This window comes from Lithobates pipiens, unplaced genomic scaffold, assembly GCF_037356315.1.
Source record: "Lithobates pipiens isolate NorthernLeopardFrog02 unplaced genomic scaffold, aLitPip1_a1.2 Scaffold_8, whole genome shotgun sequence".
Taxonomy (NCBI): domain Eukaryota; kingdom Metazoa; phylum Chordata; class Amphibia; order Anura; family Ranidae; genus Lithobates; species Lithobates pipiens.
The window spans coordinates 242566121-242582419 of record NW_027507903.1 but is presented as its reverse complement, the minus strand read 5'-3'; the positions used below and the strand labels follow the sequence as shown (position 1 = coordinate 242582419).

At 41.5% G+C, this 16299-nt stretch overlaps 1 protein-coding gene across 6 annotated transcripts in view; it reads left to right on the top strand.

The window, feature by feature from the left end:
• CNOT2 (CCR4-NOT transcription complex subunit 2) overlaps positions 1–16299 on the top strand; it is a 124278-nt gene that overhangs the window by 65140 nt on the left and 42839 nt on the right. For all 6 annotated transcript variants that reach the window (XM_077468858.1, XM_077468860.1, XM_077468862.1 and 3 more), the window contains 3 exons: positions 6517–6642; positions 9621–9745; positions 16011–16131. In XM_077468858.1, the coding sequence (XP_077324984.1) occupies positions 6517–6642; positions 9621–9745; positions 16011–16131 (372 nt within the window). The remainder of the gene's footprint in view (positions 1–6516; positions 6643–9620; positions 9746–16010; positions 16132–16299) is intronic.

Genomic DNA, 16299 nt, shown 5'->3' with positions numbered 1-16299 from the left:
TACGCGTGCCCTGATCACAAGTCAGAGACTCGGCTGATCACGATCCTAGTAAGGGGCCGGTCCCAGCCCCTTACCATGTGATCAGCTGTCAGCCAATGACAGCTGATCACATGATGTAAACAAAAGCTTGGTGATCTGTTTTTTTTTTTATTTTTTAAAAAATTTTTTCCTCTTTACGCTGACAGCGTGAGGAGAAAAAAAAGCCGATCACCGGCTTATGTTAAAGGGACATCGTTCCCGAAGAGGGAGGCACGTCTGCCTCCTCTGTGACATTTAGTACCCCCTGCGAGTGCCACCTAGCATTGTGCCCACAGTGCCACCTATCAATGCTCACCGGTGGTGCGAATTGGTGCCACCTAGCAGTGCTGCCTATCAGTGTAAGCAATCGGTGCCCATCACTGCCGCCTCATCAGTGTATATCAATGAAGGAGAAAAATTACCTGTTTACAAAATTTATTACAAAATATAAAAATACTTTTTATTTTTATTTTTTGTCGGTCTTTTTCAATTTTTTTTTTAAACAAAAAATAAACTGCAAAGGTGATCAAATACCACCAAAAGAAAGCTCTATTTGTGGGGAAAAAATGATAAAAATGTCATTTGGGTACAGTGTATGACTGCGCAATTGTCATTCAAAGTGTGACAGCGCTGAAAACTGGTCTGGACAGGAGGTGGGTTTAAGTGCCCATTAAGCAAGTGGTTAAAATATATAATTTGAAACGTCAAATATTCCCATCTGTAGATTAAGCCAGAAATAATTTCTGATGAGTTTACATGTATCTTCCATCTTTGGTAGCAACTGATTTAATTATAGGCATGATTTTGTCTAAGTTTGTAATTGAAAATATGAGAAGCTAAATAAAATCAATCTCTAGGGAATTGTGTGATGATTGCATTATTGATTATTAAAGAGCTTCACGATTTGTGTCCAAACAAACCTGCTATTCAACGATTTCCAAGATTTAGTGTTCATCTTGCTGTCGAGAAAACCTTAATTTAGTAATCTAGGACACAGCAAGGAAGATAATGACAGATTTTGAAGCAAACTAAACTTTGGTGGTGTAGCTTTCGCTATAATCTGCATAGCAGTTTATGGCACACACTTGCCTCCACTTGTACTGTATGGATCCAAGATCTTGTTTTGGCTGTGTGAATTTGCGACACTCCTCTTTGGCTATTTGGTCACGTGTGCAGGAGATACATTGTCACTGGTACTTGGCTCTATTCTTGGCATGCCAATTGTAGAGTTAGGCTTTACATTGCACAGTGCAGAAAAAAAGTTGCCAGGAGCTGGAGAAAAGCTCACTGGGTGGTTCTGGAGATGTTTGTGTTGGAATGGTCCTAATGGTTGATGGTAGGGTGATACGTTGGAGGCGGCACAAAGTGTAACCTCTAGACCAGGGGTATCAAACTGGTGGCCCTCCAGCTGTTGCAAAACTACAAGTCCAATGAGGCGTCGCAAGGCTGACGGTTACAAGCATGACTTCCTCAGGCAGAGGAGTGATGGGACCTGTAGTTCTGCAACAGCTGGAGGGACACCAGTTTGAGACCCCCGCTCGTTGCTTTTAAACATGCAAACATTGTTCAACAATTACAGCATTGTGTGCTTTGGAAATTCAGTATGTGTCCTCCTTTGGGTTGTGCTACAGCTTTTGTGGTGCCAGGGAGCGTTAGGGCTCCTTTATACTGCTGTCCTCTCATTCAGTGTGCGTTTCCATATTCAAGTTGACTTGAGCCCATGGTGCATTTGTATTATGGTTTTTGGCTTTGTTTTTTTTCTAAAGTGCATTCATGTGCAAAAAAAAATACAGCATGCTGTACTTCTCTTTTCACGTGCGTTAAAAAACAAAACAAAAAAAAACACTGCAACAGTGTAAACTAGACTCAGACTCATTGAAATACCTGCAATTATTTTTCTTGCATATGTTTTCGTACTGCATTTAGGCTCCATTCACATTTTGGTGTTCCGAATCACGGGGGAAACTCCACGATTCGGAAATAGCGGCAAATCGCAGGACGCCCATGTGATCCCCTGTCGCTTCCAATGGCACCCCAACTGTGGGGCGATTTTGCCGTAGTTCGTCGGCCGCCATTTCGTATCGCTGTGATTCAGAACGCCAATATGTGAACGGAGCCCTAAAGGCTCGTTCAACTGCATCTGGTGTACACAAGCCCTTTGTGTAAATATTTACAAGCTTGTATACTTGGACCATCCTCTTTTTCTGTACGGTAAGGCTGCATTCACACCTAAGTTTCAGCTCATAAAACGCTCATCTCAAAAGTTCCAAAATGCCCAACAAGCAAAATCCCCATTCATTTCAATGGCACCTGTTCACATATGAGCATTTTGTCGCCTGAAGCTCAAAGCACATGAGCTTCTTTTTGGGCAGATTACAAGTGTTTTTGGCCCCATAGACTCCAATAAAAACGCCTGACTTGAGCGGAAAAATGCTCCAATAGCATCTCTCCACCCCTAATTTACTCTCCCACTCCTCCCCCTAGTGCTTTAAATAGGCTAAACAAAAATGGCTTAAGCTGTGAAAACACTTGTTTGCTTTCACATGCTCATTTTAATCGGTGCTTTTGCACCGCTTTTTGGCCACTAGCAGAGGTGCTTTTAACCCCCCAAAAAGGGATAACTCCCCTTTGCTGCGTTTTCAGGCACTTTGAAAGCGCTGCCCGTTTCTTTGCAATGAGCAGGGCGTTTTTGGGGGCGCTAAATACATCACTCCCAACCCGCCCCAAAGAAGTTGCTTGCAGAGCTTTTTGGAATGTTCCGCAAGCGCACCGCCTGAATGGGAAAAGTCGCACGGGAATGAATGGGAGGAGGGTTTCAGGTGCTTAACGGGGGCTATGTTCAGAGCTAAAGTGCCTGAAAACCGCCCCAGCTTGAGAGGGGTCTAATGCACGTTAAAAATGCTTTGAAAAAGCTTGTAAAAAAGCTGCAAAAGAAGCTTAAAAAAAGCCTGAAAATGATACGCTCGGGTGTGAATGCACAATGTAGTAGCAGGATCGCAAGCTTCTGGAAATTTACAGACCACGAGGAAGCTGCAGAGGAATTATTGCCAGGTATGTAGTTTAGTGAAGTAGCTTTTTGGGTAAACGTGTGTCTGTGTGTCTGTGTTGTGTTTGGTGTTTATTGACCTTTTGTGGACCTTTTTCTCCTCCTATTTACATTTTCTAAACCGTTTTTTACCTCCTGTATGTTATGAGGCACAAGCTTAGGCTTAATGCCATATGCTTGCTACTGTGGGATAACTAGCCTTAACAGGAATCTTGTTGCGCTAAACAAGCTCCTATGGTCACTAAACAGCTTGGGAACTCCAGGTAGACTTTTCATTTGCACTCGCATAACTGTGCTTTGAATTAGGATTGGCAAGTCCTGAGAAGGGATTTCCTCCTCAAATGCTTTACGTACTTGCATCCTATGGAAAAGAATTTGTGAAAAAATGGTCTGTACCTCTAGTGGATCCTTCCATTTCTGCTTTCAAAAAGTCTCAATGTTCCTGTTGTGGATGTAACTCCATTTTAAATGATACTGTTGGTAGCTTTTTGGATACCCCAATTGAAAATATTTGCTTTTGCTGGTACTGTGTTATAACTGTCCATTTGTCAGACTGTTGTTTGAAGACACAATTTTTTTCCTGGAAAAATTGCAACTCATGCCTTTGCTGCTGCAATTTTGTTCTTTGTGCTTCTAGTGAAGTAGATTCTATAGGGCACAGTGTGCTCTTTGCAGGATTTTGTGGTTAAAGGTTTGGTTGGCTGAATCTGCTTGCAAAAGGCGTCTTTTACACATGCCTTTTGATGGTGAATGCCAGTTGGTTAAATCCCTTGATAAAGAACAACCTACTACTAGAATTTCTCTGCCTGCCCCTCCTCAGTTATTAAAGTGGTTGTAAACCCTTACAAACCACTTTGACCTACAGGTAAGCCTTAATCTAGGCTTAGCTGTATGTCCAAGAAATATCTCCTAAACCTACACAGGGATTTGTTTTGGGGATGTGTGAGCTATAAAGGCACAGGAAATTTGGTCGAAATTTGATGGCAAGATGAATGCACACAAGGCCAAGCCAACCTGTCATTGGCTACAGCAGAATAAAGTGAAGATTCTGGAGTGGCCATCTCAGTCTCCTGACCTCAATATCATTGAGCCACTCTGGGGAGATCTCAAACGTGCAGTTCATGCAACAGCCCAAGAATTTACAGGAACTGAGGCTGATTTAGCTGACCTAAATCTGCTTTAGGCACAAGAAGTGATAAACCCAGTTCCTGCAGAGGAAATTCAGAGTTTTTTTACTTCAACCTATTCGCATTTGCAGTACTGGATGGAGGCATTTTGGACCAAAATCCCTAAACAAATCTATGTCTCCAAATTCCCCATGGCATCAGCAAATATGCAGGATGCTTATTTTCACTTTAGCCAACTTTCCCACGCCATGCCAATGGGTTACCTGGACAACCACCTGCTGACAAATTCCTCAGCCACTTTCCTGTTTTTCCATTATTCAAAGGACAATCTAGTTCCTTCAGACTATCGAATAGGCAATCAATTTTAAAATATTTGCTTTATACCTTCCCATTTTCTGGAGTTTTGGGGCTGATCTTCAACATTGGCCCAGGTCAAATTTTCCCTCCCTCTGGAAAACATTGTGTCGGACTCTCAGGTCAGCCAGGCATCCCACGACACGCTTCTGCATGTGGGTTCTGGGCCTAATGCACAGTTCCATTTGAGACCTTTGCAGATCAACATTCTCATAATGTGGAAAAAGCAGATTCTTTCTCTGCACTCCCCACTACTGCTGTCCAGCCAGGCAAAAAACTCCCTGCTGACATGGTGGATCCTCCAGCTCAGCCCTAGAATCTGGAAAATCATTTGTTCCCTCTGCTTGTAAGGTGGTAACGATGGATGCAAGCCAGATGGCTGGGACAGGGTCTACAATTCCCTGTATGTCCAGGGAACCTGGTCCCTACAGGAATCAATGCTCCCCATTCACATTTTGGATCTGAGAGCCATAAGACTGACTTTGTTATATTTGACACCTCTACATGGTCATCCAGTCAGGGTGCAGTTAGACCATTTCATGGCTGTGGCCTACAGAAACCACAAAGCAAGAACCAGAGACTGGACAGCCCTGAAGGGAAGCAAGTCTGCTTCTCTCCTGAGCGGAGAACCATGTTCCAACACTCTTTGCTAGCTACATATTGGGAATGGAAACGTGGCGAATGGATATGAGACACAAAGGCTTGGACTCAGAATGGTCCCTCCCCCAGAGTTCTTCCTGATCTTCTGTCAGATTTCCTGGTACTCTCACTTGACCCTTAAGCCTCGTACACACGATCAGATTGTTTGCCAACAAAACCGTGGAATTTTTGTCCGGAGGGAGTTTGCCCAAACTTGTCTTGCATACACATGGCCAACAATCCATGAATGTAGTGACATACTATGTTTTTTCTGCTCCTTGGCGCCACCCTTTGGGCTCCTGCTAATTTTGTGTTGGAGGTTTGAGTGATTCACATTTTTTTTTTTTTTATGCATTTTTTTACTTTTTGGTTAAGTTCTATTGGCAGATAGATGGCTAATTGTATTTGTTTTCTTTTTTTAATGCACCGTAAAAAATGTGTAGAATACTTGGCTATATGTTTTACTTCAAATTACATTTTGGGAGTAGGCAGTTACATTTGGACTTTTGTCCGATGGACTTGTGTACACTCGTGCGGAAAATCCGACAGACATTTGTCTGGAAAATTTTATAAACCTGCCATCCAACGTTTTGTCCACGGAAAGTTGGCCAACAATTGTCTGATGGAGCGTACACCCGGTCAGATTTTCCACCAACGGCCTGTCATCACACATTTCCAACGCCGACCATGTGTACGAGGCTTGAGTCAGTTTAGACTGATGCATAAACCCCCTCCCATGAGGATTCTTTACTACTACTAACTACTACTACTCAAGATACAGGAAGTTTAAATTCTGGTGATCCACATTGCCCCAGGGGAATTTGATACACAGACATACGCAGGGGGAGATTTACTAAAACTAGAGTGCAAAATCTGGTGCAGTTCTGCAGAGAAATCAATTGGCTTTGTCAAAGCTTTATTGAACAAGCTGAAGTTAGACTCTGTAACAACTGTGTATGGTAGCCAATTTGCTTCTCTTTGCTTTAGTTTTTGTAAATCTCCCCCACAGACTCTTGGCGAATGAGCCTCTTTCAAATTGGCCAGACCGCCTGTCAAGGAGGTTCCGTGTTGCATTCTGCTTCTCAATCACTGGCTTTAATGACATGACTATTGAAACCTAAGTTCTAAAAGACACTGTGTACACTTGTTGCTTGTCAGTGACAAGCTAAATGGTCTAGCAGGGATAATGATGACAACCACAGAACTTGCAATTTCAAAAGCAAGTTGGCAACGTCACTACTATTCATTCTATAAGAATTGTTATTTATTGTTTTGTTCTCCTTCTATATGTCATAGTCGTCTTTGCTAACCATGCATTTAACGATTTTTCAGATGGAAGTGAAAATGTGACGGGCTTGGACCTTTCAGATTTTCCAGCATTAGCGGATAGAAATAGAAGGGAAGGAAGTGGTAACCCAACTCCTTTAATAAATCCTTTGGCTGGAAGGGCTCCCTATGGTAAGCCATATCTCGTTCTTATTCTATGCCTTGTACTGTTTGTTTGAATGCCATAGAATTTTTAGAAAGTTTGACATTTTAAAAAGGATGTGTACTCGCTGCTGCCATTGCCTCCACTCATCTCTATGGTCTAGGAGGACTGGAGTAACATAATGCACCCTTCCGGCCCAATGTAAAAAAAAATGTATCTCATGCTTTACATTGTAGAGGAGAGATGTGGGGTATTATTGACCCCACATCTCTCCATAAAGGGGACAGGTCGGCCTTCTTTCTATCACAGGGGATGATTAAGTTCCTTGTAATAGGAATAAAAGTGATTTAAAAAAAAAGTAAAACGATAAAAGTAAAGTGTCATCTGCGCTTGCGTCCTGAAGCTAACGCAGACGCACATGCATATGTAAACGGTATTCGAACCACAAGTGAGGTATCGCTGCAAACATTAGAGAGAGCAAAGATTTTAGCGCTAGACCTGCTCTGTAACTCAATTTAAATTGTTGCCTATTGAGATTTTTAGGTACTGTAGTTTGCCCGCCATTCCACAAGCGTGCACAAGTTTCAAGCATGGAATGTTTGGTATCTATTTAGTCAGCGTAAAATCGGCTTTCCCATTATACAAAAAATTAAGGTAAATAGAGTGTGTGAGTGTGTTTGGTGTGTGTTTTTTTTTTTTTTTTTTTTTTTTTGGGGGGGGGGGGGGGGGGGTTTTGAGGGGGAAAAAAAAGTCTTTGCAAAACCACTGCACAAATACTGTGTGACATTAAAAGTTGCAACGATCGCCATTTTATTCCCTATGGTCTCTGCTAAAGAACAATTGTATAATGTTTGGGGATTATAAGTAATTTCCTATAAAAAAAAAAAAAAATATTGATTTTAACTTAACATGTGTCAGAAAAAGCTTGGTCGGCTATTGGTTAAAGGGACAGTGTAAAAATAAAATAACTTTTTTTAAAGCGCCCCTGTGCTTGTGTGCAGTGGTGAACACATATGTAGGTCACGCCCAGATATGTAAACTGTGTTCAAACCATGCATGTGATGTATTAGGCCGCTTTCACAATGGGGCGTCGACTGTATTTTTAGCGGCGCTTTACTGTCGTTGTGGAGGTTTTCGGCTGCTAATGGAATGCTTTTAAAACTGGTTAAAACGACCCACAATGTGCCACCCATTAATTTAAATGGGCAGGAGCAGCAGTATATACACCACTCCAAAGATGCTGCTTGCAGGAGGTGTGTGTGTTTGTTTTTTGTGTTTTTTTAATGTTCTGCCAGCACATCACCTCAGTGTGAAAACCCTCAGGCTTTCACACTGGGACTGCAGTGGAGTCGTTTTTCAGGTGCTATTTTTAGCCCTAAAGCGCCTGAAAAAACGCAAAGGGAATCCCCGGTGGGAGAAAAAAATATCTGAAAGATACCTGCAGCTGCAGCCATCATTCAGATCTCGCCGCTGAAAGACCAAGGTGTCATATGAAGGCCAGCCGTCTGCAAGTGGGTAAGTACCGTCGTTTGCCACCAATCCATGAGTGTGCACAATTTTTAAAGCATGACATGTTGGGTATATTTGTTCGGTGCAACATCTTTCATATTTTACAAAAATGGGTTAAACTTATTTTCATTAATGTATTTTTTCCCCCCCAAAAAATTGCATTTGAAAACCTGTTTCGCAAACACAATGACCTAAAATGTTGCAATGATCTCCCTTTTTATGCTCTAGGGCAGGGGTCTCAAACTGGTGGCCCTCCAGTTGTTGCAAAACTACAAGTCCCATGAGGCATTGCAAGGCTGACATTTACAAGCATGACTCCCTCAGGAAGAGGCATGATGGGACTGATAGTTGCGCAACAGCTGGGGGACCAGCTAGGCGGTTTGAGACCCCTGCTCTAGGACCTCTGCTAAAAGATTATATAAATGTGTTTGGGGGTTCGAAGTCCTTTTCTAGCCAAAAAACAACTGATAGTTACATATGAAACATATGTCAGAATTGCCTTGGTAGGCAAGTGGTTTATATTGCTGACCATGTCAAAGAGCAGTGGTTCTCAACTCCAGTCCTCAAGGCGCCCCAACAGGTCATATTTTCAGGCTTTCCATTCATTTGCACAGGTGATTTGATCAGTTTCACTGCCTAAAGCTGGCCATACACCTATAGATTATCTGCAGAGTTTCTATGGTTAAATGGAAAAAGTGGGAGATTACTCCATCCACACAGTTTAGCGAACATGGAGAAATCTGTTGCACTTTTTCCATCTAACCATAGAAAATCTTCAGATAATCTATAGGTGTATGGCCAGCTTTAGTAATTACCACAGCCGTCTCATCTGAAACATGACCTGTTGGGGGCTCCCTGTGGACTGGAGTTGAGAAACCCTGTCAGAGTAACCTCATGTGGTCCTTCTCGCTCCCTTTTTTTTAATTTATTTATTATTATTTTTTTTTGTGTGTGCGCTGCAAACATGTTCCTAAATAGTTTTTAAAACAATGTTTCTGACCCAGAAAGTGTAAGGCAGAGCAGAGTGCCCCTTTTCTTGCCTGTGTGCCTGATGCCATGCCTTGTAATGGCTTGTCAGGACATAAATGATATGCCGTAGCCATTGTCACGCAGTTGCCAGATTAGTATGAATGGGTCATGGTCTGTAAATTGTTGCTGTGAGGTCCATTAGTATTCCCCCCGCCCCCTTCGCCATATTTATTTAATAATCAGAATTCATAGATGCAATTACTTTCACAGTTGAACAGATTTAGACCCCTTTCACACTGGGGCACTCGCGCGGCTATACCTTTTTCGAGCACTAGCAGGGGTTAAAACCACCCTGCTAGCGGCCGAATAGCGCTGCTAAAACGTCGGTAAAGCGGTGCTAAAAATAGTGCCGTTTTACCGCCGGCGCCTGCACCACCCCAGTGTGAAAGGGGCCTTAGAGAAGATTATAAATTTATAGGCGTATGTTAGGAGTGAATATTTTTTAACTTTAGGATTCTCTCCTCTATAGTTGGCATGGTAACAAAACCAGCAAATGAGCAGTCCCAGGACTTCTCAATACACAACGAGGATTTCCCTGCATTACCAGGCTCCAGCTATAAAGATCCTACATCGAGCAATGATGACAACAAATCTGTGAGTATTTTAAGATGACCTTCTATGTATATGCCTTCTTTAATGCACTTTTTTTTCATATATTGAGAGATGAAGTTTTTACCTTTTTTTTTAGGTTTATATTACACCTACAAGAGGAGTGGACACTGGCACACAAAAAACAAAAACAAAAAAACCTGCTGAGCATAATCCATTACACTACCAGCATGCCTTATTTTGTTACTGGTGTCCTAGGACAGTGATGGTGAACTTTGGTACCTCAGATGCTTTGAAACTACATTTCCCATGATGCTCAACTACACTGGAAAGTGCATGAGTAGCATGGGAAATGTAGTTCCAAAACATCTGGGTGCCAAGGTTTGCCAACACTGTCCTAGGAGAATGGATGTTCTCTCTTGAGCTCTGCTGTGTGAAAGACTAAACTTCTTCTTTTTTTTTTTTTGCCGGCACTTTTTTCTTTACTCCCAAGATTTAGTTTGAGCTGGAGGCGTGTGTGTGTGTCTAATAAATCCAAGAAGTGAAAAGGCAGCAGCTTCAAATGCCCACAGTTAAAATGGTTGCAGCCAGACTCGGTGTTTGGAATCTGTGTTTGTGCAATGTGATTGCAGGGAAGCTTCAGAATGGCAAAGATGTTTTTATTACAAATTTATATGAGCAGACTGCAGTTCCTGTTTAAGGACAAGTCCAAAATTTACTTTTGGAAGGTGTAACATTTCCAGCATCTGCAACTGCGCTCTCCCCTATCCTGTCCAGCAGGCCAGAGATTTTCTCCTTGCATCTGCTGTGTCCCATGAGGGGCTCTGCACATGGAGGATTCATTTATTCATAGAGTTCTGTGAATGAACGCCTAAAAGTACCTTTCTCATTCGTTCATTGACACACAGCGGTTTTTACTTTTTAAGCCACTTTTTTTTATTTTTTTGTCTTGGATTTTTTTTTCTGTGAGATCTACAGTCAACTGCCGGACTGGACGATGGGCTGGACAGTGAGTGCGTGCAGACCGCAGCTATGCTAGGTCGGCCACTGGACTAGGGCTGGCCCTGCAAGTTAAACGCCTTGTGAGGTTGCATACTACCGGGTCTCGGCCTGTCGCAGTGTTCCTCATGGCCTGGGAGCGTTACTCGCGCACTCACTGGAGCGTTAAGTAAGGGGCCCCCTCCCCTCCTTCCTTGGAGTGGTGTGGGGCGTGTGTACTCCCTCCCAGTGCTCACGTGATCAGCCACCTCTTTCTCTCTCCTTATCTCCTCCTGGCTGACAGCGGGAGTTTTCGGCCCCTGCTGCTGCAACTGTCAGACTGAGAGGAGAGAGGTGGCTGGTCAGGTGAGCGCTGGAAGATGCTCTGAAATAAGGTAGATGGTGGTTTTTTTATTTTTTTTTATTTTTTTTTTATCAATGACATACTGTAGGACCAGTGTTAATTTTGGCAGCAAATCTCGATTTTAGTCTTAGGACTAAAACGCCATTTTAGATTTGGTCCCATTTTAGTCTTCTGCAATTGTTTTAGTTGTATTTAGTCGACTAAATCTCCAGTACATTTTAGTTGACTAAAACTCACTTGAGTCATCGCAAATCTAATGGGTGTAATTAAATTGTAATGTATTAGTTAACATTTCTCTACAATTTCCAAACTCCTTATATACTGCTGGAGTGAAAAATCGAATAGTTATTTTGTATTATGAGGTATGAAGATGCACTACAGAACAGTGTTAATTTTGAAGTCAAATTTCTATTTATGCAGGCCATACACGGTCGAATTTCGAACGAATTTTCTTTTCAAAATCAGAAAATTTGTTTTTTTTTGTGATCCGATGATGCCACCATTGATTTTCGAAATTCGGCCGACCAAGCCTTCAATTTCACCTCATGTTGCTACAGAAAAGAATTTTCTTGGCCGGGAATCTTCTCTCCGTAATATTTTCTTTTATCTCCGTCCATTTTCTTTTCTTATTACATTTCTCGCACGATTCTCCCATCATTGATTAGAAAATCGTTTGTTTTTCTAAAAATTTCCAACATGTCCGATTCCTCAAATTTTATTTCCGCATGAAAATCGCCTGTTGCTGCAGCCCACTAATGGTGCGAAATTCATACGAAAATTCTTAGATACAATTTTCGAAAGGAAAATTCTTTCGAAATTCGAACCGTGTATGGCCGGCATTAGTTTTAGTCTGTCTTTTGACTAAAATGGCATTTTAGTTTTAGTTGACCTAAAATAGTATTCTTTTAGTCTACTAAAATGTTTTAGTCAACAAAATTAACACTGTAGGGCACATATATTTGCCTGTGAGTGGATTGTAGTAACATTACAAGTGGCCTTACAACCACTTTAAAGTAATTGTAACCCCCCAAAGTCCATAAGGTAAAAATCCCATAATATAACAGTTCCAAAAAATAGGCTTGGGAGAAGCATATTGAGAATCATAGCACAATGTTTATTAAAAGTTGGTTCAAGCTGATAAAAAATGCGCACTTGCATTTAGGGGTGCTACAAGTAATCACCAACATGTACAGCTTTAGTGAATGCACTTGCCGTCTCTCCAAGATGCAGTGTGCGTTCCAAAGCACAGGAGGTGGGAACCAGGAAGCTGGATGTGACATCGATAGGGGCGGACAGGCAGCCTTAATGCATTTTGTGATCAACATTTTATCAGGAAGCTTGCCGCAATCATTTTCTTGAAGCCCCACCACTTATTGCCATTGGCTAAGGAGATAGTGCATGAAAACTAGTCCAAAACTTCCAGGAATCGGTGTATTTTAGTTAAATGCATTAGAGGGGCTGCTGTACAATTTGGGGTCTTGCGTTCACAAACTTATACATAAAAAAAAGTGTGTGTGTGTGTATATAAGACAGGTCTATCGAGCTGCCCGGGGAGACTCCCCGCAGCAGGAATTTCCGGCTCTGAATGGACTCTGCAGAGAGCCAGTTACCACCTTGCAGAGGATTCCCCTGACGGGCTCCGAGTCAGGTCTGCACATCACACATTGTTGTCTAACCAGTGCAGCCTGTTAGCAGTGCCCCATCATCACACATTAGTGTAGAAGAAAAAATACTTATTTGCAAAAACAGAAATAAAGAGCAAAATTTTCAGCCCCCCCCAAATCCCCCCCCCCCCCAGAATGTATTTAGCAATAAATAAAATCGCTTTAGTGGTTAAATACCACCAGAAGAAAGCTCTGTCTGAAAAAATTATGCTTTAATTTGGGTACAGTGTAGCATGACTGCGCAATTGTCATTTGTGTGACAGCACTGAAAGCTGAAAATTGGCCTGGTCAGGAAGGGGGTGATGGTAATCAGTAGGCAAAAAACAAATGACTGACTCCTAACTTTTTAGCTGACTCCTAGTTTCAGCCAATTAGTCAAGCAGTATTTGATGTGACATATGGTAATTATTGCACAAACTTACTAAATATTACACCTAGTGCCATCTAGTGGCTGCATAGCAAAATTTCAACCATAAATAATTCCAACCAACAATATGCTATTATCCCACAATATAATCTTATAAAGATTTAAAAGTATTTTTTATAATAATAATATTCCATAATTGGAAGGGGGTACATTTTGGTTACCATTAAGGTTGAATAACCCCACAACACAGAATAAAAAGGGCCAGAAAAACGAGTAATTGGCTATATAACAATTTAAATCGATATCTATATTGGGGCATGATGGACACAGATCCAATTTTGTGTCCACTAGGTCTCTCTCTTTCATAAGTATTCAGATATTAAACAGGAACAAATTTGACTATTAGAAGCATTAGACATGGCCATGTCCAATAATTTTTAGCATCAGGGGGAGTTTTTTTAATTTAGATTTAAAGGTGTGGCTATGTGGGCAAGTTATGCACCCAGCATAGCGAATATTTTTTTGAATAAATGGGTGGAAGAAGAGGAGTGGATCCCATGATCCTGGCCAGGGCTAAAATGTTATCAAAGATTTATAGATGACAGCTTGGTGATACGGAAGGATCTGAGGCAAGGTTAAGTTTGTGTGCGTGTGTGTTTTTTTTTTTTCTCTGAACAGTGCATATGATATTAAATTGACAGTTAATTTACACCATTCAGTTTCCAGATCTTGAGTTATATAAGAGGAGAATTCAAGTACTAACATGCACATACTTCAAAGACGTGAACAGAAATGGCTGTGTGTCCACTAGGAGCTGCCACCAACCTAAGTGGATTGGGGCAGTTTATAAAAAGAAACTTATGAAAATATGGACTACTTGCAATCAGATAAGCTTAGACAGATTCTGCGAAAGGTTATAAAAGGAAAGATCTATTAAAAATAAGAGAAGAGGTTTGTAGGATAGAGAGAAATGAGCTTTTGATACAAAAAACAAAAAACCACCCCCACTGAGATGGCCTTCATTACACGGTTCAAGACCTATTACAGGTGTGTCAAAAAGATTATACACAAATATTGGCCAATTTTATTGAATGATAATAGCCTGAATAAAATACTCCCTAAAATTCCCATTTTTAGATTTAAGAAAGCCCCTGGAATAAGAAATACAATTTGCCAAAAACATTTTAGATCCTCTAAAAAGAGTTGCTACTTTCCTGGAGCTTTTTGTATGAAAGGAACACAACAATATGTACAGCAGCCCCTCTAAGAACCCCTTTTCACACTGGGGCAGTGCGGGCGTTAGCGGTAAAGCCCTGCTAGTTATAGCGGTGCTTTTTGCCCGCCAGCAGGGCACTTTTAACCCCCGCTAGCGGCTGAAGAAAGGGTTAATCGTGCCCATGTTGTGGTGCTGCCGAAGCGCTCCTGCACTGCCCCAAAGTTGCTGCTTGCAAGACTCTTTTGGTGGCGGGTATGCTTCCTGATGACGTGTTGATCACGAAATGCATTAAGGCTGCGAGTTCACCATTATCATCGGCACATCCAGCTTCCTGGTTTCTACCTCCTGTGCTCTGGAACGCACACCATGACCTGGAGAGATGGCGGGTGCATTCACTAAAGCTGAACGTGTTGGCGCTGACAGCAACCCTAAATGTAAGTGTGCATTATTTACTTCTCTGCTTCACCCGACTTGTAATAAACCTTGCGCTATGATTCTCATTAAGGCTTGGGAGAAGCACGTTGATCACTGTAAGGAGACACCTCTGTGGTTTGGAGACATCGCCTCTATACTCGCTGCTGTTTGATAATTACAATTGCTGCAAGGTATATTCATTATGAATTTCTGGAGAGTTTGAATTTCTCACACATGGTTTGCAGTGGAGCACGGTTTAAAGGATTAACCTATTTCTACACTTTTCTTTGGATCACGGTGACTGGGTCATTCTGTGAAGACTTTGTTGTTGTGGTGTTTTTATATTTTTTTGCAACTGTTATTATGGGCTATTTATGCTAATGAATATGATTTTGTGATTTATGTTGATGGTCTCTATATCTGTTATGGGAGTTTTTTTGCACTAATATTTGATCTATAAAGTGGCGTATTCCACTTTTTTTATGATATGATTTATACCTCTATCTGTGAAATTCCCTCTGTTCTCCGCTGCATAAAAGCTGGGGGAGGAGAAACCGCAGCACACTGATCTTCTAATTGAAAGGCTATGCAGGAGAGGTGTGTCAGGACAAGTCATGATCATTGGAGGAGAGCAGCCAGACTACGCTGCATAGCTAGAGAACTGATCATGCTGTGCTCAGGTGCCTAATGTGGTCAGTTTTTAATAGGAAAGCGGAGGAACTGACAGGAACACCAGGGATTTCACACAAAGGAAAAAAGTACAGGATTTTCATGCAAGTACATGATACAGCAGGCACATATCAGGAATATGAAATGTTGGTTTTACATATTCTCATTGGCAGGAAGGGCATATTACAGCAAGTGTACTAAGGATTTGTTCACACAATGCACAGCCCCATACAACGTGAAGAGTCCTTTATCTGTTGAGAAGTAAATGGATGCTCATCACCTGTATAAACGTACCTTCACAATTTCATTTGACAGGTACGCAGAGCCTGTGCATTCGGAGACATGCACCTATCTGTGCATACCTGTAAAACTGGGCTAAGTGAGTGCATACAGCCAATGAATATCCATCCACTTTTGTATAGGTTGCCTGCATGCAGCAACACATTAGAACAAGAAGATAAACAAATCGCTCTTCAAGCTCTACTGGTCTCTGTGCCTGTGTTAATGAACCCTTGGTCAATTGAAGAGAATTGAGCCAAGGCTCTTAGACCACAAAGTCTTTTCCATATATGTGTATAGATTCCACAATATTGTACATCATTTTGCAAAAGTCAAATCTGTTGTTTGTTTGCATGCAGAATTTAAATACACCGGGAAAGACTGTTTCAACTACGGATGGACCCAAATTTCCAGGAGACAAAAGCTCCACGACGCAAAATAATAACCAGCAGAAAAAAGGGATTCAGGTTTTACCTGATGGTAATGTATTTGAAATCCATGGTTTCTTTTCTGTATTTGTTTGCATCTTTGAAAGACATTGAATAATATTGGGAGTTTTTGTGCCCAGTTAGAACTTTTGTTTAAAGAAAGGCAGTCATTTCTTGTCAAGCAAACTGTTTGTTTGTGTAGAACACTCTCTGCCTCCAT